We start from the raw sequence: 25,738 nt of genomic DNA on the forward strand, positions 1-25,738 counted from the left end.
CGTTTTAGCTAAATGTTCATGTTTTGGTCAGCCTCGTTTTAGGTAAATATTCACGTTTTGGTCAGCCTCGTTTTAGCTAAATATTCATGTTTTGGCCAGCCTCATTTTAGCTAAATACCTATTAATGATCTGGTCAGCCTAGTTTTAGCTAAATATTCATGTTTTGGCCAGCCTCATTTTAGTTAAATACCTATTAATGATCTGGTCAGCCTAGTTTTAGCTAAATATTCATGTTTTGGTCAGCCTCGTTTTAGGTAAATATTCATGTTTTACCAAGTTGAAGTCCTGGCCTCTCCGATATTATCACGCACAGAAACACGCTTCAAATGAACAGTCTAGTCCAGCTGAATTTCAGCGACGTGATTTCGTTTTAAACAGTATTGCTCAAGTCGAGTAGAAGCTAAATTTAGGAATTAAATAATTACCAAGATTTGATGTTTGTAGGTAAATAAAAGAAGAATTTTTTTTTCTTTAAATAGTAATATTAATTTATTTATTTTCGATTATTTCCTCTTTACATAACATTTTATTTACCTAATTTAATTATAATCGATAAATTCATAATAATTTACAAAAGATGATCTCTTTAAATAGAAAGATAAGAAAAGGGTAACAATTTCAAATAACAACAATTCAGTTGGATGAGGCGTCTCGATAAGTTTCAGTTCATTTGAGCTACGACACGAAGGGAAGTATAGGACAGTACGAGACTTGACAAAAACTAGACAATGAATATATACGTAGGTAATAATAATAATATTGAAACTATAATAAAATAATTTGTTTCTTGAGTTTAATACTTGAGGTATCCGATTCCAAAGTGTTATGAGGGGAGATTAACTTTCCAGTAACAAATTCATTAGAATGATAAATGAGAAATACCTTAACAAAATAAATAATGACAAAATGACGTCTGGAAAATTGGATTTGGTTTTGGACAGAAAAAGAGGAGGTTAGGTACGTAATAAAATTCTAAAGAATATGAAAGAGGTCTATCGGCGTGGACCCCAAGGCACATTATTATTCCCACCAGTGTATTCAGAACTACTCCCCCCACGGAATGAAGGAAAGTCCTGCGTGCTTGCAGTATCAGGGGCCTTCTGCTCCCAAGGGCCCCCCTTCACTACGAATCCTGCAGCCGCCCCTGTGTCATGATTTCCATTCTGCGTGGCATAGGAACCAGGCGCGGCAGGTTTAGGTGGAGCGTAATCCTCGCCTCTTTGTTCCAGATCCTGCAGAAACTCATCCTCCATGTTGAGTAATCTATCCTTAGCATCCAATACATCATCTTCCTTACCTGTGATCACAACCAGGTTTGGATCTGGATCATTCTGACGAGGGAACTTGATGTCCACCTTGTATTCCTCCATGATACGACGTACTGACCTGCCCTGGGCTCCTATGATACGAGGATGTACACGGGCATCTATCTGTACTTCATCTTTATATAAACTTTCCTGTAACATATTAATATGACATGACATCTATCTGTACTTCATCTTTATATAAACTTTCCTGTAACATATTAATAGGACATGACATCTATCTGTACTTCATCTTTATATAAACTTTCCTGTAACATATTAATAGGACATGACATCTATCTGTACTTCATCTTTATATAAACTTTCCTGTAACATATTAATAGGACATGACATCTATCTGTACTTCATCTTTATATAAACTTTCCTGTAACATATTAATAGGACATGACATCTATCTGTACTTCATCTTTATATAAACTTTCCTGTAACATATTAATAGGACATGACATCTATCTGTACTTCATCTTTATATAAACTTTCCTGTAACATATTAATAGGACATGACATCTATCTGTACTTCATCTTTATATAAACTTTCCTGTAACATATTAATAGGACATGTTTGGGCCACCTGGGTGGTCCTCAGCAAAAACACTCGTGCGTCCTCGTTCAAATTCGCTAAAGCAAAAGCGAATGGTGTTCATAGATGGAGAAAAAACCCCCTCACACAGCATCTAACTTTGATTTGATCTCATCACACTTTTTCCCGTCCAAAATGAGGAATGAAATGACTGCGCGGTACTGTCCTTTTCCCATCACAGTCAACTACTGCGAACACAACAACTTCAATCGACCGAAAAATCAATACTAATAGATTTATCGATTAGAAATTTCTAGCATAAGCATTTGAGATGTCAATCTATCAATAGGCTACAATAAGTTTGCTCAATGTTGTATCATGTCCCCAAACACAGGTACTTATTGATCCACCTATTCCCCTTTATCAAACCTCTTGAAAAAAATACAATTTTCATAGGTATTTATTTCCATTATTCCTACCTCGGTGGTGTAGTGGTCAAGGCGCTCGCCTGGTAAACAGGAGGGCGTGGGTTCAATCCCAGCCGAGGTATGGAATTTGGACATGACATCCACACTGGCTGACAAAATTAGAGGAACGCTCCTATTTTCCGGTTTTTCTCAAACTGCTGTTCAGTGTTGCATTTTTTTCTGTGAAATTATCATTATTAATGTTCTTTGCTCTGAAGTTTAAACTTATTCCACAATACCGCATACCCACTTCCCACTTACAAAATCAAGGATCAACTTTATGCTGGAGGATAAATTTCAACGTAACTTTTTTTCTCCTCACTATTTTTTTTTTTACAATATTTGGACTTTTGAAGCAGGTTCTTTTGCTTTAGAGAACACAGAAAATTTACTACTGGTAACTGGTAAATATTTGAAAAATTCTCTGAACCCTGGCCGGAATTTTTAAAAATTCCTCCCTTCCATAAAAGACAATAAACTTACCAAATTCTTGACTATTTCTAGTATTTCATCTCTAGCAGCTTCTGTACTTTGTTGATATCCCACCAGAGTGATGATATGTTCATCAGGGTCTCCTCGTTTAGGAAAGTTCACCTGAACGTCATGATGTTTGCGAATATTGTTGACAGTTTCTCCTTTACGTCCAATTATCTTCGGATGATGGATTGGATCTATCTCCATCTAGTGATCAACAATACATAAACTTCACTTAGGTTCCATTTCTCTCTATATCTATAGAGTGGAAGATGGAGAAAAACAAGCCTTTCTCATTTGTACTTTGTAGTTTGGAATAAATTAAGTGGTGTTATATTAAACTTTTGAGATAATTACGACTACATACATACCCTCATTCTACAGCAGTCTAAATCAAACACTATACCACTAAGTACATATTTTGTTCATTAAGGGGAGGAGGGATGGTAACTGTATCTACGTCGGTTTCCCCTTATTGCGCGGCATCATCAGCTCTTAGACTGGGAATCCACACGGAAAAACACACAGACAACACATGATGACCGGAAAATACATAAATTCGGTGATGGTTACTAAAATTTGAATTCGAAAACATTTATTTAAAATCGTTGTTGTTGTTGTTTTGGTTTTCAGGTTCCGTTCACATTGATGCATACGTTTATAATGATATCTATCGTGTGTGTGTGTTATTTATCCATGTGTTTTCCCGAGTATCGCAATATTAAGAAAAATGGAGTACAAGAGTTAATGAAGCGGTAGGGCGAAACCAGTTCCTAGTAAAACCAAGTAAGTGAAGTAGATAAAGTTAATGTCAATATTCACAAAGTTACTGAATCTTCAATAGAACATAGCATGTGTTGGTGATTTACCTTGAGCTGGAAAGATTTCTTCTCCCTATCTTCTTTCTCTTCATCGAGTTTAGATACAATGGCTGCGATTTCTTGCTTTGTATCTTCAATGTCTGCTTTTCTTCCTTTGATCTTGATATAGTCCAGTCTATCCTCAGAGCGCGGCACTTCGATACGAACGTTAAACTTATCCTGAAGAACTCGAATCTTCTGACCTTTAGCACCTATGATGGTGCGATGATATTCGTACGGTACCTCCATCTGTAATGATTCATTATCATCAAGCATTCGTGTTCAATTCCTCCAGTTGATAAAATAGTTCTATTCTATTATGGGAGTCTCCCGAGAGAGTATGCAATTAACACTGCGACCTCTGTAGATCTATTGTGACGAGTATTTTTTCCCCTGCCCGAGCTGCTATCCCAGGGCCTTGATGGAACCTGGAAGTACCCTCACTGGTATATTTCAACCTCCTCAGTTTCTCTAAAATTCACCTGTAGCACCTCTAAAGAGTCCGCACACTCAGGTTTATAAGCATTTAGCATTAAAAAATAGTAAATACTTAAATAGATAGAGGAATGCATTAACGGAACTTGGCCTGACGCACTACCGTGCGGCGAGTGGGGGAATGTCTACTAGGTAAATGGAGCGATCTGATTGGTTACGCTGAGATGCGAGGACTGCTTCTATACAATCACTCTAGATTTCAATCCCAGTCTTTCCAGTCCCTGTGTACAATCCCAAGCATGTAGGTACCATGTACCTACACTACCTACTGGGTTTGGGTTTGTTGAGATTTTACACAGGGACTGGAAAGACTGGGACTGAATTAAAAGATTCAACTCCTAGGGCGGACTTGATTGTAATGAATTAAATCAACCTTGGGACTGGGATTTCGCATCTCTAGTGCTCACTGCAGCATTGTAGGATTTTTCCCAATACATATCTCAATAATCCTAACAACCAATGTTTACCTACCATGCTGGCACCGGTCGCTAAGCGCATTTACATGTCATAGCTACTCATTTTCCTCACGAGGCTGAGTGGGCCCCGCAACAGCCAGTCACGGGATCAATCATTTGCATGATACAAATTTCTTGACCCCGCCGGGAATCGAACCCGGGTCTCCCGCGTGCAAGGCGAGTGCAGTGACCACTACGCCATGGGAGCTGACTAATTTTGCTCAAATAATTAAGAGGTCTTTTCTTAATGTTTCCTAACCCTATACTAAACCCAATAGGAAACACACAAAAAGTTGATCATTTGTGAAAGACCTTGTTGTGTACTATCTAACCCTATCATTCCCAGAAAGTTAATCATTTGTGAAAGTTCTTTTCGCGTGCTACCTAACCCTATCATTTCCAGAAAGTTGATCATTTGTGAAAGTTCTTTTCGCGTGCTACCTAACCCTATCATTTCCAGAAAGTTGATCATTTGTGAAAGTTCTTTTCGCGTGCTACCTAACCCTATCATTCCCAGAAAGTTGACCATTTGTGAAAGTTCTTTTCGCGTGCTACCTAACCCTATCATTCCTAGAACGTTGATCATTTGTGAAAGATCTTGTTGTGAACTATCTAACCCTAGCTATCATTCCCAGAAAGTTAATCATTTGTGAAAGTTTTTTTCGCCTTCTAGGATTATTTCGTGGAATATAATAAAGGATTTTTCCCCTGGGACCAAATTTTGAGAGGTATTTTTCCCCAGTCTACCTGTTTTTATCCAGTACGCAAGTAGTACATCTTTAGTACGCAACTAGTACTGCAGTACGCAAGTAGTAAACACACCGAATGAATCGTAGCGTGTGAACGCAGGCTTAAAGTTTGCAGAAGCCAGAAGAACTTTTTCTCGGTTCCTCTACTTAACAGTTTTGTGCAAACCAATTAAACCAAACAAACCGGCAGGCTCTAGCCAGTTTGTGCAAATGGCTTGAACTTGTTAAATACCATTGCGAAAACAGTAAACCTATAGTAGAATGTAGCCAGTTGTATTTCCTTTCCATTAAAAGTGACATCTGATCAAATTGATATTTCTCAAAGTCCTAATGGCCGTGTTTGTGGTGAAAGTTTCCGCTAAAGGCAGACATCGCTTGTGTGTTGTTCTCAGTTGGGTTTTTTCATCCTAGCGAGTTTTGGACTTTGCCTCACAATCTGGGGCTTGCGCCTGTATCTCATGCTAGGGATACTACATGATATTCTCTACTTGAGTTGTTGTATTGAGGCTGCTGCAGCTTCTATGGTTATACTTGCGTTCTTAGGGCACAAGATCAGCATTCAGTGTCTCAGCTCAACTGTGTAAGTACCTACCTACTATCAACCATAGGGCCATAGGGTGTACCTACTATCAATCATAGGGCCATAGGGTGTACCTACTATCAATCATAGGGCCATAGGGTGTACCTACTATCAAATATAGGGCCATAGGGTGTCATACTATCAACCATAGGGTGTACCTAGGTAGTACCTACTATCAACCATAGGGTGTACCTAGGTAGTACCTACTATCAACCATAGGGTGTACCTAGGTAGTACCTACTATCAACCATAGGGTGTACCTAGGTAGTTTTCAGCTTCTCATCTTTATTAGCCGTTCAAAAAATATTAGAGGGTCCGCGGATTTTATACACACTCTGTACTGTCCCAATAACAAACACATCTCATGAGAGGCATACTACGCGATGAACATGCTACAACACAGACCACACGAGTCTAATGTAGCCGTTGTCATTGCTATGAAATAAAAACGGCGGTAAAAAAACTCATACTTACATACATACAACACGAAAATAGTTTGTAGTAATGTAGTATGTAGGTAGAGGAACAAAGGCGATTTCCATGCGGAGTGGCACGGGAAAGAAAATGAGAAAAACGTCTCAAAATTTCTTAAAAGCAGAATTGTGGAAAATCCGTTGGTCCCACGCAAAATTGGTTTAAGGTGAAATTGTAGAAAACTAAATTTCCAATACGTTCCTATTAATCATTTTTTGATTCGGTTGGGTTTTACCGGAAATATCGGCATTTCCGCAAAGGCTCGCAGAGCTACATTCAAGTGGTCGTATCTGAGGAAGCACGTGGAGGAAAACTTCAAAATTTCGAGGAAATTCATCAATCAAGGTCTTCTATCATCTGGCAAAAAATTAGTTTCCTACGGGTTATTTATTTATTATTATTTTCGAGAAAGCGTTGAGTTTTTGTGATCTCTGTGTTAATTTCAGGTAAGGAAACACGCCGCTCCACCTAAGAATGGCCCTAGCTGTGTCCCTGTGCATTAAATATAAACATGTTGTTGTTGTTGTTTTTTACTAATGCAAAGGAATTGATTATTATGTCATTTTCCTACGCGCGTCCCAATATTTTCCTACAATATCATTGCTGGCTTCCACGGCATTTGTCTTTTCTTTTTTACTTATCCTAGCTTTAATTCTCACCCCAAGGTATGGGCTCCTATCTATTGGATAAAGACTCGAAGATAACCTTGGATACAATACAATCACAGCTGAAATGTTGTGGTGCCCACAATCACACCGATTGGTACCGAGTAGCCTGGCTTCAGATCGATTCCCTGAAATTCAATTCTACAAGCTTAGAAAAGTAAGACTAATATTGTAGGTACAGTATCTGCTTCCCTGAAAGAAGGGTCTAAGGTCTAAACCAGGGGTGCACTAACTCTTCAAGGTACCTAACCGCGGGCCGCATTGGACCTTATATTGTTGGCCGCGGGCAGCATTCATCTTTTTAGAGCATTTTTCAAAACGCACAATCCGCGGTCTGGCATTTGTTTTCCACTCCACGGAGTGAGCAGTTTATGCTTTTCTCATGATGCTCAATGGCCGATTTCGGCAATTTAGCTTCTGCATAAATCCAGTCCGCGGACTGAGCTAGTTCGAGTTTTTGCATTTTGCATATTTTACTCCGTGGAGTGAGCTAATCGCTCATTGAGCATCATGATCATTGGTAGATATATTGAGTAGCCTCCTCTGGCTTCAGATGGATTTACTGAAAATATTAACGTAGTTATGAACAATGGATATGTATTGTATTTATTGACCAGGTATATCCAGAGAGATGGTCAAGTCCTGTTTCCTACAGTTCCGTTCTCTTGCTGTCGGTCCGACTACCTTGGCGTTTGTCATAACGACCCATGGTCACGTGACATGGCGGCTAGTTTGTACAGGGTGGGTTGTGTCAAGTCAGTCACAAGCATACTGCTCCATGTTACCGAGTGGATCATACGTGTAGGCCTATGCTATGGGGTGTTATCATGTTGTGCCCATGTTCTGCTACATTATATGTATACGTCTAGTAGGAATGCCATCCTATTGAAGGAGGACATTGCACCAGGCTGGTTGTACGGGCCTGGAGACTTGGCATACGGAGGAGAGGATACACTGAGTTCATATGATATACATCAGGTAAGTGTAAAATTTGGTGTTGAAACAAAGTGTCTTTTGGGTCAAATTCACCGTCACCACACGCAATATGTTGAAATTCGGGGAATCATTGGGAAATGGCGCATTGAAAGTTCTACTGCCGTCACGTTTTACGTATTATTATTATTTTCCATTATGTATTAATGGGTTTAACGTCACTGTAACACTCTTAACGTTTTTTTTTTTTTTTAGTACATGTAATTATATATTATTAAATTTAATCCAGGTAACTATCACAACAGAGATTGAAAAAGGAAACATGAGCCATAAATGTCAAGATTTGAACTTGAAATACGTGGATTATCATCATAATGAGACTCCCATGGAATGGTGTAGGATAGGAAGAGGAAAATATTTATAAGTGAAAGGAAGGTAAGGAGAAGTAAAAGCTTTTCAACCAAGTCTACCGTTTCCTATATCTCCGCTTCTCGCCTCTAATATTAACTCAGCACTTGCCAAGGACTCAGCACTTAACCTCCGTTTACTCCGTGTTCATACTTGTATATTCAATGGATGACAACAGGTCAGGTCCCCGGGGTTAAATTCCAGCTAGTCCATTTTTTTCGGCCCCGTGCTTAAAATATGGAGTGCACTCAGCCTCATGGGGACAAATAAGTAGTTACTTTGATTGAGTAGCGACCAAAGGCATTCCATGAGAAAAAAAAAAAAAAAAAAAAAAAAAACGGAGAGATATCAAGTAGGTACACATAACTACATAGGTAGGTACCCTGTATTTGATTTTGTAACCCAGAATTCACGTACTTCTTGTAACCTTGTATGAACAAAACTTACCTTATTTTGTATTACCGACTCAAGATGTTACACCTACCAAAAGTACCTAACCAAGATAGGTATAAGTAGGTAGGTACCTATTGTAAGTACCTACATAGATAGGTAGGTACCCATAGGTATTGTATTAGGTAGGTAAGATGGTACCCAAGTAAGGTAGGTAGGTAGGTATATTTGTTTCGATTGTTCTGAACGATCGTTATTAGTTCTCATGGGTAGGTAGTTAGGTACCTACATACTAGGTTCTGGTGGGTAGGGTACTGATGGGGTTAACTCTTTTAAACCCAGCAGCCAGCCAGAAATGTTAGTTGGGAAACGTTATGAGGTTCATTTCAAAGTATTGATATTTGAATTATGGAGGTGGGAAATTTGAATGAAGGTACTGGGAAATTTGAATGAAGTGGAAAAATTGAATGAAGAAGTTGGGACATTTGAATGAAGGTAGTGGGAACATTGAATGAAGTGGGAAAATTGAATGAAGAAGTTGGGACATTTGAATGAAGGAAGAGGGAAATTTTGCTATCCAAATGACCAAAGTGCCTATATTTGGCCTAGATTGCCTAGAAGGTCCAAAATCTTTTCCCCATCCGTGGCACAAGCTCCGGCTTTTACGGATGGGTATACCATTTGTTACCTATTTATTTGATGAGAGAATTGTTCTGAAAAACCAATAAATGGAAACTTCACAAATAAAAATAGAAAGTAACAAAATAGCGGATTCTGAACTGGTTTAACCCTATGGGTGCTCAGTTGGGCTTTACCCGCCCCACTCCGGCTAGGCAGACTAGGTGACGTTAATCAGGGAAGGCGGGTATCTTGTCCCTAAATGAAAGGTACTAGCCCCGCCCCGTCACTAAAAACCTTAGCGGTTATATAATGACGTCAAACCTCTATCAAACAAAGGAAACCAAATTTCGTCTTAGACGTCATTTCGGATGGAGGTACTCGGTAGCATAGTGGTCAAGACGCTCGCCTGGTAAACAGGAGGGCGTGGGTTCGATCCCGGCCGAGGCATGGAATTTTATCCTCATTTATTTGAGATTTTGACCACATAATAATGGAGCTCTAAGGGTTAGGTGGTAGAAAACGCCTCCGGCGTTAACCTCGCCTAGTGGTTACCTTCCACTCAAGAGTCTATTATTATTATTATGAATCTTCACAAAGTCAAGTCAGAATCTATCAGTATGTTACAAACCAGATTCAAATCCCGTATAAGCCCTGTGTATAAAGGCAAGTACACATCTGCTCGCCCCGCGGTAGACCAGTATTTTTGGCGATGTCTCCATCCGAAAAGACGAAATTACGTCTTTATGTCGATGAATGGGTTAAACTACGACCTGAAGACTGATAAGGTTGTCAGTGTGATTAGTCAGTCATATCGCGGTCCTTAGACATAACGTCCTAACAGCCTAACACATAACTCGGAGCTTAGACTTAACTCAGTCCTTGGCTCCTTAGACCTATCCTGAGTCTTTACTAGTGAGAAGTTGGAACTGTTAAGTCAAAAGTAGCTAAACTGTTTTTCAAGTAAAAGCTAAAGTACCTATAACTAAACTTTTTTTTTTAAGATAAAGCTAAAGTGTGTGTTTGTGTTTTTTATCAATTTTATTTATTCATTCATTTTTCTTTTTGTGTTTTTTATTTATTTATTCATTCATTTTTCCTCTTTTTACTTTTTTTTTTTTTTAAGCTAAACTGAGTCTTTGCTAGTGAAAAGTCAGAAAAGTTAAGCTCAAAGTATCAGAACTGTTTGTTCTTTATGCAAAGGGGAAAATGAAAAAGTTTACCTTTTTCCCCTTTTGATTTTTAATTATTTTTTTTTACCAAGTGTCGTGTAGTTTATTTTATTTATTATTTTTTTTTTCATAGTTGGTATTACCTACTTTTATTAAGCTAAACTGAGTAAAATGTACGATTTTGAAAAGGTGTGTGACGAGTACCCATGGACTTTTTCATACCTTACCTGAGTGTTACACCTATCATTTGGAAAATACAGCTCCTAGTTCTATTTAGGTAGGTAATTATTACTTATTATCATTTTGTTTTAGAAGTAGGTACCTAGGTAGGTATTTTTACTTTCTATTATTTTTATAGGTAATGGCAACGGATATTTTTTAAAGTTTTTTTTTTGACGGGCGGTCCCGCCTGTTCCGTCCCGGAGCTGTGTATACGGAGCTCTAGTTTTCATCTAGCTCTCGTAGCTCGATATTTTTCAAGGCCAAATATGTGCATGTGCAATATCAGAGCCTCAGCAAAAAATTTATGCACTACGACAAAGAAAAGAAATTAATAGAAATTCATTTTGCGCCGTAAGTGTAAGAAAATTGAATGCAATTTACGTCGGTAAGAAATTTATTTTATTGTGTTCTAAGAAGTTTCTTAGTGCCTTATCAAATCAAGAAATTCTATTATATTCTACATCAAGAAAATCAGTGCGATTTTGCTTCTATTTTGTAGGTACAACTTTGTTTACAATTTAGTGGATGTAGCTAAATTTCAAAGTTCGCGGTAATCTGATTGCAATCATCCAGAGTAAATCCGTGACAAAGAGTTTTTTCAATGCTATACCATTGGGTTTTTAAATCCTAAACTAATTCGTCAATTATTGTTTGTTTGTAAATAACATTTATTCGCATTACGGGATTTACTAGATTTTATTCGTGTGCTATGGAGTTGTGTGTAGAAGACCTATTGAAGTGAACTTTTACTAGCAGTAGGCAATTATAACCTAAATAGGCCCGCCCCTTAATTAGGATTTCGTTTATAATCAAATCATTTACCTATTAATTTTATCAATATTACCCAATGGAGTTTTTATGCGCTGTTATTATTCTGTTTACGTTGCTCATCTTGTTTCTGTGGTATGTCCGAAATGCGAATGATGAATTGTATGAATTTAATAGAAAAAGAACTGTATAGGAAAATCATAGTAAAAAAGAAACTGTAAGTATAGGCCAATAATAATACATTTTACCTCTTTGAACTGATGGAGATGTCCGGATAAACGAAACCCAAAGGTAAGTACCTAGTAGGTATAGCATTTGTACTCTTATTCTTTAATGGAGCTGTTGCAAATGGGTAAAAAGTATAAATAAATGGTCGATTCCTATGTAAAAAGTTGGGAAAAATCCAAATCTGAGGTCTAAACTCCGAAAAAATAACTGTAAAAGGTCGAAATTCAATTTTCATTTTCCGTTCTAATGAAAGAGTTTAAATATGTGTGACGTCAGACTTTACGCAGTTGTTTTTTTCGTCCGTTAGGTTATCCAGGTTTCCCATGTAGACAGGTTTGACTGTATTTAAATTTTTTGTCGTTTTGGCCAGTCGACCAATAACAAATTTTCTACTTCGAGTAAGTATCGAATCCAATACTTAACTCTTAAGAACTTGTCTTGTTCCGTCAATAATAATAATTTGACTCGACCGCAAAACCGCACAACTTTGTGGTTGAACGTGTTAGACCTTCATTTGAATCACAGACGTCTTGTCTGAATTTTTAGCCGAATTGGCAACTCGCGGTTTCGGCATTTCTATACAATTTGTATCAGGTTAGGGTGCCCACCCTCTCGTATTTTTTGATCGTCTGAGAAAAAAGGTAGGAAAAGGCTTATGGTCCATCAGAGTCCATCCAATGATCATAACGTATAGCAATGATGGTTATTTTATTTTTGGCCTTGGCCGGCCGGAGTGGCCCAAACGGCCATTTTCGCCCTTTTTTGAAGAAATTCGTTGTCCTAAATGCATGAAATTTGAGATATAGGTAGGTACACATGGAAAATTTACGACGGATGTTTGTAAGTTCAGTGCTCACCTCAGTGCTACTTCTGCTGTCTTACTTTTTGGATAGTGTAAGGGGTACCTAGACAAGTTGTTGAATACCCCGCTAGAGTGCAGCACACTCTAGATGGGGAGTGTCAAGTAGGTAAGCATGTGTTGGATTTCCAGTATGACTTGAAATAGTGAGGCCAAATAAATCAGAGCGCACCATTGGAAATAATGATCATTATTAAAACCTCAAGGCTTTATTTTTTTTTTTTACAGGCCTGGGCTATTTAATTATTTTTAAATATCCTTGGCTAGGCCTAATACAGAAAGATGGGGGGGGGGGATACCTATGGTACTTCATCTTTATATAAACTTTCCTGTAACATATTAATATGACATGGCATCTATCTGTAGGTACTTCACCTTTATATAAACTTTCCTGTAACATATTAATAGGACATGACATCCACACTGGCTGACAAAATTAGAGGAACGCTCCTATTTTCCGGTTTTTCTCAAACTGCTGTTCAGTGTTGCATTTTTTTCTGTGAAATTATCATTATTAATGTTCTTTGCTCTGAAGTTTAAACTTATTCCACAATACCGCATACCCACTTCCCACTTACAAAATCAAGGATCAACTTTATGCTGGAGGATAAATTTCAACGTAACTTTTTTTCTCCTCACTATTTTTTTTTTTACAATATTTGGACTTTTGAAGCAGGTTCTTTTGCTTTAGAGAACACAGAAAATTTACTACTGGTAACTGGTAAATATTTGAAAAATTCTCTGAACCCTGGCCGGAATTTTTAAAAATTCCTCCCTTCCATAAAAGACAATAAACTTACCAAATTCTTGACTATTTCTAGTATTTCATCTCTAGCAGCTTCTGTACTTTGTTGATATCCCACCAGAGTGATGATATGTTCATCAGGGTCTCCTCGTTTAGGAAAGTTCACCTGAACGTCATGATGTTTGCGAATATTGTTGACAGTTTCTCCTTTACGTCCAATTATCTTCGGATGATGGATTGGATCTATCTCCATCTAGTGATCAACAATACATAAACTTCACTTAGGTTCCATTTCTCTCTATATCTATAGAGTGGAAGATGGAGAAAAACAAGCCTTTCTCATTTGTACTTTGTAGTTTGGAATAAATTAAGTGGTGTTATATTAAACTTTTGAGATAATTACGACTACATACATACCCTCATTCTACAGCAGTCTAAATCAAACACTATACCACTAAGTACATATTTTGTTCATTAAGGGGAGGAGGGATGGTAACTGTATCTACGTCGGTTTCCCCTTATTGCGCGGCATCATCAGCTCTTAGACTGGGAATCCACACGGAAAAACACACAGACAACACATGATGACCGGAAAATACATAAATTCGGTGATGGTTACTAAAATTTGAATTCGAAAACATTTATTTAAAATCGTTGTTGTTGTTGTTTTGGTTTTCAGGTTCCGTTCACATTGATGCATACGTTTATAATGATATCTATCGTGTGTGTGTGTTATTTATCCATGTGTTTTCCCGAGTATCGCAATATTAAGAAAAATGGAGTACAAGAGTTAATGAAGCGGTAGGGCGAAACCAGTTCCTAGTAAAACCAAGTAAGTGAAGTAGATAAAGTTAATGTCAATATTCACAAAGTTACTGAATCTTCAATAGAACATAGCATGTGTTGGTGATTTACCTTGAGCTGGAAAGATTTCTTCTCCCTATCTTCTTTCTCTTCATCGAGTTTAGATACAATGGCTGCGATTTCTTGCTTTGTATCTTCAATGTCTGCTTTTCTTCCTTTGATCTTGATATAGTCCAGTCTATCCTCAGAGCGCGGCACTTCGATACGAACGTTAAACTTATCCTGAAGAACTCGAATCTTCTGACCTTTAGCACCTATGATGGTGCGATGATATTCGTACGGTACCTCCATCTGTAATGATTCATTATCATCAAGCATTCGTGTTCAATTCCTCCAGTTGATAAAATAGTTCTATTCTATTATGGGAGTCTCCCGAGAGAGTATGCAATTAACACTGCGACCTCTGTAGATCTATTGTGACGAGTATTTTTTCCCCTGCCCGAGCTGCTATCCCAGGGCCTTGATGGAACCTGGAAGTACCCTCACTGGTATATTTCAACCTCCTCAGTTTCTCTAAAATTCACCTGTAGCACCTCTAAAGAGTCCGCACACTCAGGTTTATTCCAGAGAAAAGCTGTGAGTCCATATACTATCCCATTCAGAGGATACCACGAGGTGCCATCTAGGCCAGACAGCCAGCTCAAGGCCCCCGAATCATAGGGGTCTGATGAGGGATATTCAGGTACATAATTATGTCACTGTACCCTACTTCCTGAGATGGACTTGATCGTAGTCCCATTCAGGTACCCTCAAGAGTCATTGTTACTATCTGTGGCTTGACAGGGCTGGTTTTACGTCCTCCAGCGAGACGTTGATAAAATAGTTACTTACCACTATTTGCTAACTTGGCAGGGATAACTTACTTGTAACTCTGCAGGAATGAGGTCCAGCAAGGCCTCTTTGGCAGCAGCTACATTTTTCTCGCTTCCTTCAATCAGTACTATGTCCTCTTTCCTCACTTGGTTCTCGCTTTCATTGGCATCTCCATTGATTTCCATTGGACGATCCGGGAATCGAACCAGCACATTGTAGTGTGAACGGATGTGAGCCAAGTCATTTCGGTAGTTGAGCATGATGGTGCGATGATGGACTTGTGGTATGATCACTTCTATTTGAATACGATCCTTCTGCAAAGCAAAATTTCAATTCACACTAACAGAACTCTACCAAACCTAAATCAATAATGAACATTTGAAAATTCAATTTGAAAAACAGGACTTGGCCTAGCTTAGGTGGTTGTTTCAAACTTTTTCTTTCTTTGAACATTCACAAATGAAAATATCGGGGGCGTTACTTTAGATCATGAAAATTTTGTTGAGCGAGACTTACCAGTTCCTTGACAATGTCCTCCATTTTCGTCTTGGCAGTTTCCAATGCTCCTTTCTCTCCCTTGAGCACTACTCTACTCTCGTTGGAACCCATCTTGGGAAATGAAATGGCTACATCGCCACACTCGTTAATAATCTGATTGAGCACTTCACCGCGATGAGCTACAAAGTGACGATGATATTGAGGTTCGATTGTAATAAAGTCTTCTACCAAGTTGTCAATGTCCTTGATGATACGCTCCAATTCTTTCTTAGCCTCCTCCACCGCCTGAAATTTATATACAGTATGTCCCACATGTCACCCCTAACAAAGATCTGTGTATTTTTAGGTGCTGAACAACGTGGTAACATTAGTTTTTCGTAATCTTTTATTTTTCAGGTCTTGGGACTCTCGGGTGTAGTGAGTGTAAAGACCTTACCCTTACACCCAGATCAAATAGTAATGGTCTCTCTATCTTCACACAGAAGGCTGTATTAGTGTAGTAGTGTTCATACTTTACCTCCTTCTTTCCGATGATAGTAATGGTCTCTCTATCTTCATCCTGCTCCGACGGAAAGATAATTCTGGCTCCCGTTTCTCTAATCCTCTTCATCTTGCCCCCTCCCTTGCCAATCAGATATCTATGGTGAGTAACCTTGATTCGAATCTCCGCAGTGAAGGAAGATTGTTCTCTCTCCTCGGCATATTGTAGAAGCAGAGAGCGAGCCTTCTTCACATCATCAGCTGCACCTCTGATAGTAACCTGTAGCAATTCATTATTATCAATTATTTGTGTAAAGCAGAGTCTTTTCACTATTACAGCACGACCAAGTCTCTTCTTTGCAATCAATTTTCATATTCCAATTAATCAACTTTTTACATTGGTTATGCCGCCACTGGTCGCTACTCGTATAAAGTAGCTACTTAATAAATTATCCTCACGAGGCTGAGTGCAACTTCAATTCCAAGCACAGAGCCGGAATCGAACCTGGGACCACCACCGGTGGTTGGTTTGTATAGCATTTCATAAATTTAGATTTACCTACCTTATCACTCTTGCTCTCCTGAGGCGGGAACTTAATGGTCACTCCTCCACACTCATCCTTGATAGACTGAATGAGCTTGCCTTTCGTTCCTATCAGATAGTTATGAAACTTGTATGGTATATTGACCTCGTCTTGAGTTACATTCACGAATTCATCGAGAATTTTGTTAATTCTACTCTTAGCTTCGAGAGCTGCTTCTTTCTTGCCAGTGATAACAATGGTATCATTCTTGTCATCTTCCTCAGGAGGCAACTCTATCTTTGTACCGGTGTCTTCACGAATCTTCCTGATGTTAGCGCCATCCTTACCAATGATAAATCTGCAAATCAAGTACATGGGCTAAACTTTCCCTGTAGTAAACCAAGTTTCTTACTTGGTGTATTTCATAATGTTTTCTATTACTTATATGTACATATTTTAAGCTTCATTCGTTTAAGTCAACAATCTAAATTATTCAATAAACAATACAATCAATTGTAGTAAGTACTTGGGTTTGAACTTTAAACCTATCCACTTTGTTCAGATCGACTTCATCTAGGCTTATCGTGTCTCCATTCTCCATTCCAAAGTCCAATAAAACTACTACTAATAATGATAGTCGAACCTATCTAAATGGGAAACCTGGCTAAACAGAGGAAAAAAATGCCTGTCCCTTGGATAGACAGATTCCACTATGTAGGTACCTGTGATATTGCTTATTAATAGGCACTTGCAGCACAAAACTATTCTCATTGATTTCCTTGAGCATTTTCTTCAGATGTTTGTCACACTTGTCTACATTGTCTTTAGGTCCACGGATTTTCACCACATCACTCTTCTCGGCTGAAACAAGTAATAAAGCTGAAATTCTTTGGAGTACTCCCTAACTTTTGGCCGGAGTCAGGGTCTGCCCCAGGGGGGCCAACTTCAAAATATTAAATTGGAACCCCCTGATTGTGACACACCATGTTAAACAACAAAAAAATGAATTTTTTCTTCGCATGTTTGAGCTCGATCCGAAAACCATAGCCTGAGTTATGGCCTATTTAATTTTTTCGTGTTCTTCCGCCAATAGGGGGAGTTAGGAAAATACACTTCTGGCAGTTGTCGTGACCGCGGCATACTTCTCAACACTCCAATCCAAATCTCACGGCACACCTGAGGGAACATAGTTTGAGAAACACTGTACAAATGATCATCAGGACTGAAAATCTAAATTGGATTTTTTGGTCTGAATTTCAAAATGAATCAATAGTGGAAGCTAATTTAAGCACAAATCACAGATCAAAGTTAATTTCTCATTTTTGATATTCCCCCTATTGGCAGAAGAACATTGAAAAATGAATATTTGAATAGACCACAACTCCGGCCCTGGTGGTTGAACAGGTTGGATAAAGCTCAAACGTGTACCAAATAATTTAATTTTTTATGCTGTTAACATGGTGTGTCACAATTAGGGGGTTCCTATTTAAGTTTTTGAAGTTAACCCCCCCTGGGCCCGACCCTGGCTCCGCTCAAAATTTGGCGAGTACTTAGAAAAATAATAATAATAATAATAATAATAATAATAATAATAATAATAAGTTTTAGCTAAATATTCATGTTTTGGTCAGCCTCGTTTTAACTAAATATTCATGTTTCGGTCAGCCTCGTTTTAGCTAAATATTCATGTTTTGGTCAGCCTCGTTTTGGCTAAATATTCATGTTTTGGTCAGCCTCGTTTTAGCTAAATATTCATGTTTCGGTCAGCCTCGTTTTAGCTAAATATTCATGTTTCGGTCAGCCTTGTTTCATGTTTTGGTCAGCCTAGGTTTAGCTTGGTTGGTAGCGCGTCTGTCTTGTAAGCGCTAGGCCGCGGGTTTGATTCCCGTCCGGGCAGACTTTATCTTGAACGGATAATGTTCGTTCTCTGAACAGCTGGCTTTGTCTTCCTTCTCTCTTCCATTTCGGGACGATAAGACCTTAGCAGTTACGAGGGTGGATCAATAAGTACCTGTGTTTGAGAAAATGGTGCAAGATACCTATATGTTTTGGTTCTATTTTTCAACTTAGTCTATTTTTAGGGCCACACACTTAACCCAGCGTCCCTGCCACATTTTTAACCCTTCCAAATGTACCCAAAAAGTGCATTGGCGCACTCAAAAACATCCAAAACGGTCCCTAAATACCCTCAAAGGTCGCAAAAAAATAACGTTGAAGCAGCCATGGTTTACGACCTCGCATGAACTGACGTCATCACGAAAAAATGACTGCCCAAATTGAATGAGAAGTTTATATTCTTTTCGGAGTTTTCGGCAATCTCCGTTTACGAATAATAACGAAGAAACAAAACGGTTGTTAAAAAGGCGTTTTTTTGGGGTGCTCACGTCATCCTTTGAGGTGAACCACTTTCCGCTGATCCAAATTTTCAAGTTAGAGAACAGAAAATAATCATAGGGAGTCAAGTTAGTTGAGTAGGGTGGTTGTAGCAGCAATTCCTAACCAAAATGGTGGAGTTTAGCCTTGAAAATTGTTGAGGTGTGAGACGGAGCATCGTCACGGTGGAACAGCAGTTTTTTCGTTGCAAAATGGGGGCGTTTGAGCTGCACTGCTTCATCAAATCTTGTCAAAAGTTCAGTCCAGTTGTCGTTTTACCTTTTTTAAAGAAGCCCATGAGAATTATTCCATTTGAATCCCAGAAAACGGTCAGATCTGCCGGAAAATCACTTTTTCGGCCGATTTGACTGATTTTGCCAGCTTGGGGCAGATTCTCCAGCCGCAGTCCATTGTTTGACTCTCGTTTTGTGTCAGGGTTGTAGTGATGGATACAAAACTCATCCACGGTCACAACTCAATGCAAAAATTCACTTGGATTGCGTTTCCATAGGTCTAGACAAGCCTTTGAACAAGTCACTTGCTGTCAGTCGCGGCACCCATTGTGACAGTCGCGGCAGCCATTGGGCGGATAGGTTTTTCATACCCAGCATCTCATGAAGGATCTTGAAAACTGTTCCATAAAGAATGTCCACACTCTCAGCTACAACACACACTTTCGTCCGTCGGTCTAGGACCACCAGATCATGGACTTTTTCCACAAGTTCTTCGGTACGCACGTTTTTGGGCCACCTGGGTGGTCCTCAGCAAAAACACTCGTGCATCCTCGTTCAAATTCGCTAAATCAAAAGCGAATGGACATCATTTTAAAGCTAAGAAAATTATCTGCGACTTTTGTTTCGCTATATTTTTTGTCAAATGATTTCTAAAAAAAGTTATTTACAAAATAAATCGAAAGATATTTTTAAAAATGACTTTAAATGAAAATTACGGCAAATCTGTAGGTCCTATTGAAAAACCACCTGCAGCGAAAATGTAGCCCATTTAGTTTAGATTTGAATATAAAAAAAGATCATCCAGTTCGGATAAGTATTTAGGGAGATATCCCAAAGGCCTGCAAAGCTACCTTCAAGTAGCTGTATGCTGTATCTGAGGAAGCACAAGGATGACCCCCGAGGATGTTCTATCACCTGGGAAAAATTCAGCTTTTCTCTAAAAATTTCCAACATTCGTGTTTTTTCGATCTATTTTAATTGGGCTATGTAAGTTCATAGTGCGAGTCCAAATCAAGGCATAACATTTCACCAAGTGTATTAATGGGGAAACGGCATTTGTGATAATCATTTTCAGTCTCATCCTAGCAGTATAAATGCGGTATTTCTATAGTATTGTCCAGCTCCAAGTCAAGGCAATAGGAAGATACTCGGGAGTGAGGAGAACTATAGGAAGATACTCGGGAATGAGGAGAACTATAGGAAGATACTCGGGAGTGAGGAGAACTATAGGAAGATACTCGGGAGTGAGGAGACCTGTAGGAAGATACTCGGGAGTGAGGAGACCTATAGGAAGATACTCGGGAGTGAGGAAAACTATAGGAAGATACTCGGGAGTGAGGAAAACTATAGGAAGATACTCGGGAGTGAGGAGAACTATAGGAAGATACTCGGAAGTGAGGAAAACTATAGGAAGATACTCGGGAGTGAGGAAAACTATAGGAAGATACTCGGGAGTGAGGAAAACTATAGGAAGATACTCGGGAGTGAGGAAAGGAGGAGGAGGAGGAAATAAGGCGATCAGGTGGGAGAAAATTGTTTGTCCACCCTTGTTGTTGGTGTCGTTGTTGTTGTTGTTGTTGTTGTTGTTGTTGTGGTTGTTGTTGTGGTTGTTGTTGCTGTTGTTGTTGGTGTTGTTGTTGTTGTTGTTGTTGTTGTTTTTACTTGTTTTGTTGTTCGTGTTGTTTTTGGAGGAAAATTCGGTGCGGCGATAGCAAGAAACAGGTGGACAGGGATTCATAGTAATGTAGAAAATTGACGGATTCTCCCTTTGTATCGTTAATATCTCCGTAAATAATGATTTCTCAGAAAATTCAAGATAATGGGATTAAAGAGGACAAAAAGGGGTACTTTTCTATCAGGAGAAATTCAATGGGTTTCAGTGGAAACTTGAAGAAAAATCGAATTGAAAAAATGGTAGTTTTTAAAGAGATACAAAAAAATCTTTTTCTCAAGCCTCTGGTTGTGTTTGAGGGAGGGTTTAACCAAAACAGGGAATCTTATCTTTTAGTAAATTTTGTGTTATTTTCAATGGTGCAATTAGTTTTTTATTATCTTTATTGGTTCAAGAGATAAAGGCGTTTTAAGAGGACAAGGTATGAAAAATGTTGAAAAACAGAAAACCCTTCATAACTCCGCCCCTGTTGAAAATCGGATCTGTCCAGATAGCTTTTTCTGGTAGCCCTTTAGGTCCTACATCAACCCTCAAGCGTTGTACAGTCGTTCGCGGGACACCCTGTATATGTAGCATTAGCAGTAGTAATAATAGTAGTAGTAGTGGTAGTAGTGTTTTGGTAGTGGTAGTTTCATCAAGTACTGTATTGCTTTTTATTGTAGCTTGTAGACATTTAGCTTTTTATTGTATTTTTCCTTTTTTTTTATCAATTATGTAAACTGATCTCCTGTATTTTATTGTAAATGTAGATCTTTCAATTAAATTAAATAAATTTATCATTTATCATTTTTAATCGTATGAACGTATATTTCAACATCATATAAGAAAGTTGATAAAATAAAAATAATATTAATGATAAAATATTATTATTGTGTCCTCTATTTCAAGTTCCTAGCTCTTAAATCTCAAGATGTTTTGAATACAGGTAGATGCATACATATATGCTCGTACAAATGACTGAAACATTCTACTCAAAACCTAACCTTGATCTTGTTTTAGTTTTCAGAATTGTATACAGTTTACAAAAACTTTGAATAATCATGAGACCTTTGGATGATTCTCCTGACAATGAGTATCCAGATCATGAAGGACCTGGAGACAATAATTCTGATGAAGATGTGGAAGATACAAGTTTCCGACCTAAAAGAGGCAGAGGTGGTCGAGGAGGCTTTGGGTAAGAGCACTGAAAAACTTTTCAATGGCAAAGGGTCAAAGCTTGCATAACATAAAGGGAGGAAAGAAAAGCCATCATATTCGATGTCACAATACCACTGGACGACAATATACATGATGCATATGTTGAAAAAATAAGAAAGTATCAAGATCTAAAACAGAAGATAGCTCAAATATACAATCAGTCATCTGTATCAATCATTCCTATTGTGATAAGTGCTAATGGGTTAATTCACAAAAACCTGAAGTCTGCCTTGGAATCCTGCGGCTTGAAGAACCCTGAGTATCTAATTGGAATGTGTCAGAAATCTGTCATCTTGTCGACAACCTCCATCATTAGAAAATGTTTGAGCATGGATGTCAACTAGTACCTACACCTACAACACAGAAGAAGTAATATTCAAGATTCAACGTGGAACAAATACCTATACATATTGTTTTTGTGAGCCTATGTATATGCGAAATACCTCAATAAATGAGTGATTATTCAATTTCAATTTCAATTTTATTTTGAGTAATTACAATACAGGTAATCGGTATTACAATAAAGCAGGTACCGATCCCCAATTACATTATAACTACTGGAATTTCAATTAACAAAGAAAAAAGTACTTATGTGACAAATTAACAAATAATAAAAAGGTTCAATACATGTTCACGAAGCATTAGTCAGTAGGAAAAAGTAGAGCTTTCAAATGTCTAACAAAAGATTCATGAGTATTAGAGAAATCTAAATAAGAAAAATAAATAAATAAATAGAAATTACATATTGTAAATTGAAATTAAAATACATCTATGTATATTTTATTAATTATATATTACGGTAAAAGCCCGACATGGCTGGTCTACTAAAGTAAGAGGTTTGAACACCTGCAGCATCTTAAAATAGAAAATAATAAATGTCAAATTACATTTCCCGCTGTGTCTTGGTAAAAGTCCGAAATGATATGATTTCGCACATTTACCAAGTTGCGTTGGGAAACCTTAGGATTTACCGAAAATAACCGGTAAAAGTCCGGAGAAGATTTTTATTTCGGACTTTTACCAAACGATCTGGTAAATCCTAGGATTTACCGCTCATCGGACTTTACATATATATATTTTTTGTTTGCTTTAACAAAAAATATGGCCGAGTGCACTCAGCCTCGTGAGGAATATTCAGTAGCTACTTTAATCGAGTAGCGACCAGTGGCGGCATTACCAGAGTAAAAAGAAAAATTATAGATAATATGTTAGAAATAGTACAGGAGGTTCTTAGTAATGCTGTGATATCCACAAAAATTGTGAAGAAGCTCTCAGCTTCACCACAAATAAATCATGATTTAGATATTTAGATTAGAATATATATATATATATTTTTTTTTGTACAATTTGTGTTCCGCACATTATCCTCATTCCTTTGTTTCTTGGATATTGGACAAGATTGTTATTTGCGACGATATCTTCATTTGTTTTATCTCTGGTTCTTTTTATGAATGGTTCTTTCGTTTCTCTTGTTACTTCATCAACAATCGTTATTAGCACCACTATTGTCATTACCACCACAATCGTTATTGTTACCATGAAATCCTCCTCCAGATGAAACTCCATCAAATTCTCCTCCAGAAAAACCACCATCAAACCCTCTTCCAGAAGAACAACCATAATCAATCATATTCTCCTCCAGAATAGCTCCTATCATATCCTCCCCTTCTTCTAAAAGAACCATCATAAATCATCTACAAATTCAAATTATATAAACTGACAAAGATATAACTTGTTTTTAAAACAAAAATAAAATACTAACCAAAAAGTTTCGCCCAACGTGGGGCTCGAACCCACGACCCCGAGATTAAGAGTCTCGTGCTCTACCGACTGAGCTAGCCGGGCTTGGTGATCGAGGAGGGTAAAATTAGTTATAGAAATGTTAAGCAACAACGATTATGAATATACCGGTTCTTTAACATCGCATCGTTTACCTACCTGAGGGGATAACATGTGACGTCATCATTCGCACTACACAACATAACATGTTATAGCAACATAATAGGGTCATAATTATTTATTATCAAAGAATCAAGGTCTACAAAGAAACTGGAGTACCTAGTTTGAATACTTTGTTCAATACAATACTCGTAGGGAGAGATACTTTGTTTAAGATTTTTATTTTCTTAGTAAAAATTTGAAAAAATACAAAAAATAAATACCTAGCATTTTACCCATATGAGTCATATTACTATTCATTATTATAGGCCCCAATTTTTGAGGGTAGAATAGTAGGTATGTAAAAAAAGTACCTTGGAATTCTCGGGAACTGTTCGATATACGATTACATAGATAGGTCCATACTGCCGGCACATGTTGTACATTATTTGAATTATTTCATTAATCTCTCTCCCCCGTTAATAACTGATGATGTCCGGAAATTAACCATTAAAATACCTATAGAAAAAAACAAATTGAAAAATTGAATTCTAATGTTTCGCGTTAGCTCATGGACAATTTTTCCGGTAAAAAATAAAAATTAATGAAAAGCCCCTTTTCTCTTGTGCGTACTCAATTCTCCCGCCTATGGAAAGTAAAAACTCCCTCGTACCTATCTCACTAAAACATTCCAATTTGCGATTTTTATGCTAACAATTTTAAATAGGTATGTGATGTATTTCATTAAGTGATTAGCTCTATGCTTTCTTCTAATCAGTCATCGATTATTGTTTTAACATGCGCACCTACTCAATTGTCCTCTTGAGACCGAGTGCAACCTGAAATCCGAGTCTAGAGCTGAAAATATTTATTCGACCCCTCCGGAAATTGAACTCAGATTTTAGATAGCATCGCCTTTCTAATAGTACCTAACCTTTCCTAATAAAGCTTTATATTTTATAGTAGCTTTATTAGGTACTAGCTGAATTCCGTCGCTTCGCTCCGGAATCCCGCTAGTTCATCCCGAGGCATGGCCAAACTTGTGGAAAAGGCATGGCCGAACTTGTAGTTATCAAACTAAAAACATAAACGAAACTCAAATATTAGGCGAGCGAGGAAAAGTTTTCTATCCCGCAGTCTCTGCACTCTGTGTATTTCTTATGGAGATTTCAGCGATCAAAAATTGATCATATCTCAGGATCGGTGTAGATTTTCGCAAAATCCTTTCTTATTGCACACCTAGACCATAAAAAGAATATTCCTACCAAATTTCAGCTTTCTAGGTGGTGTGGTTCTCGAGATAGAGCGATCAGTGTGTGAAATGTGAAATGTGAACTGTGAATGAGTGAATGGATCTTGTTCTTATAATATAAGACTAGCTGAATTCCGTCGCTTCGCTCCGGAAGCCCGCTAGTTCATCCCGAGGCATGGCCAAACTTCTGGAAAAGGCATGGCCGAACTTGTATTTATCAAACTAAAAACATAAACGAAACTCAAAAAGTTGGTCGAGAGCGGAACATTTCTCTCCCGCAGTCTCTGCACTCTGTGTATTTCTTATGGAGATTTCAGCGATCAAAAATTGATCATATGTATCTCAGGATCGGTTTAGATTTTCGCAAAATCCTTTCTTATTGCACACCTAGACCATAAAAGGAATATTCCTACCAAATTTCAGCTTTCTAGGTGTTGTGGTTCTAGAGATAGAGCGATCAGTGTGTGAACTATGAAATGTGAACTGTGAATGAGTTCTTGTTCTTATAATATAAGATTATCTGCTTACACGTGTAATATGTGATAAA

The 25,738-nt window shown here is 37.9% G+C and overlaps 1 protein-coding gene and 1 non-coding gene across 2 annotated transcripts; both read right to left on the minus strand.

The window, feature by feature from the left end:
* Nucleotides 1-636: 636 nt before the first annotated feature.
* LOC103524542 (vigilin-like) lies at nt 637-19,961 on the minus strand. The gene is made up of 13 exons (XM_026819924.1): nt 19,909-19,961; nt 19,502-19,709; nt 17,309-17,487; nt 16,626-16,944; nt 16,100-16,342; nt 15,601-15,867; nt 15,135-15,398; nt 14,323-14,562; nt 13,463-13,660; nt 12,962-13,053; nt 3,656-3,926; nt 2,796-2,993; nt 637-1,457 (listed from the first exon to the last, which is right to left on the minus strand). Exons 1-13 carry the CDS (start codon nt 19,959-19,961, stop codon nt 993-995), a joined length of 2,997 nt encoding a protein of 998 aa, XP_026675725.1. The 3' UTR covers nt 637-992.
* Nucleotides 19,962-23,833: 3,872 nt separating this feature from the next.
* Nucleotides 23,834-23,906, minus strand: Trnak-cuu. The gene has a single exon. It is a non-coding gene; the product is annotated as a tRNA-Lys (tRNA).
* Nucleotides 23,907-25,738: the final 1,832 nt, after the last annotated feature.

The sequence above is a fragment of the Diaphorina citri genome, unplaced genomic scaffold (genome assembly GCF_000475195.1).
Source record: "Diaphorina citri unplaced genomic scaffold, Diaci psyllid genome assembly version 1.1 scaffold103, whole genome shotgun sequence".
NCBI lineage: Eukaryota > Metazoa > Arthropoda > Insecta > Hemiptera > Psyllidae > Diaphorina > Diaphorina citri.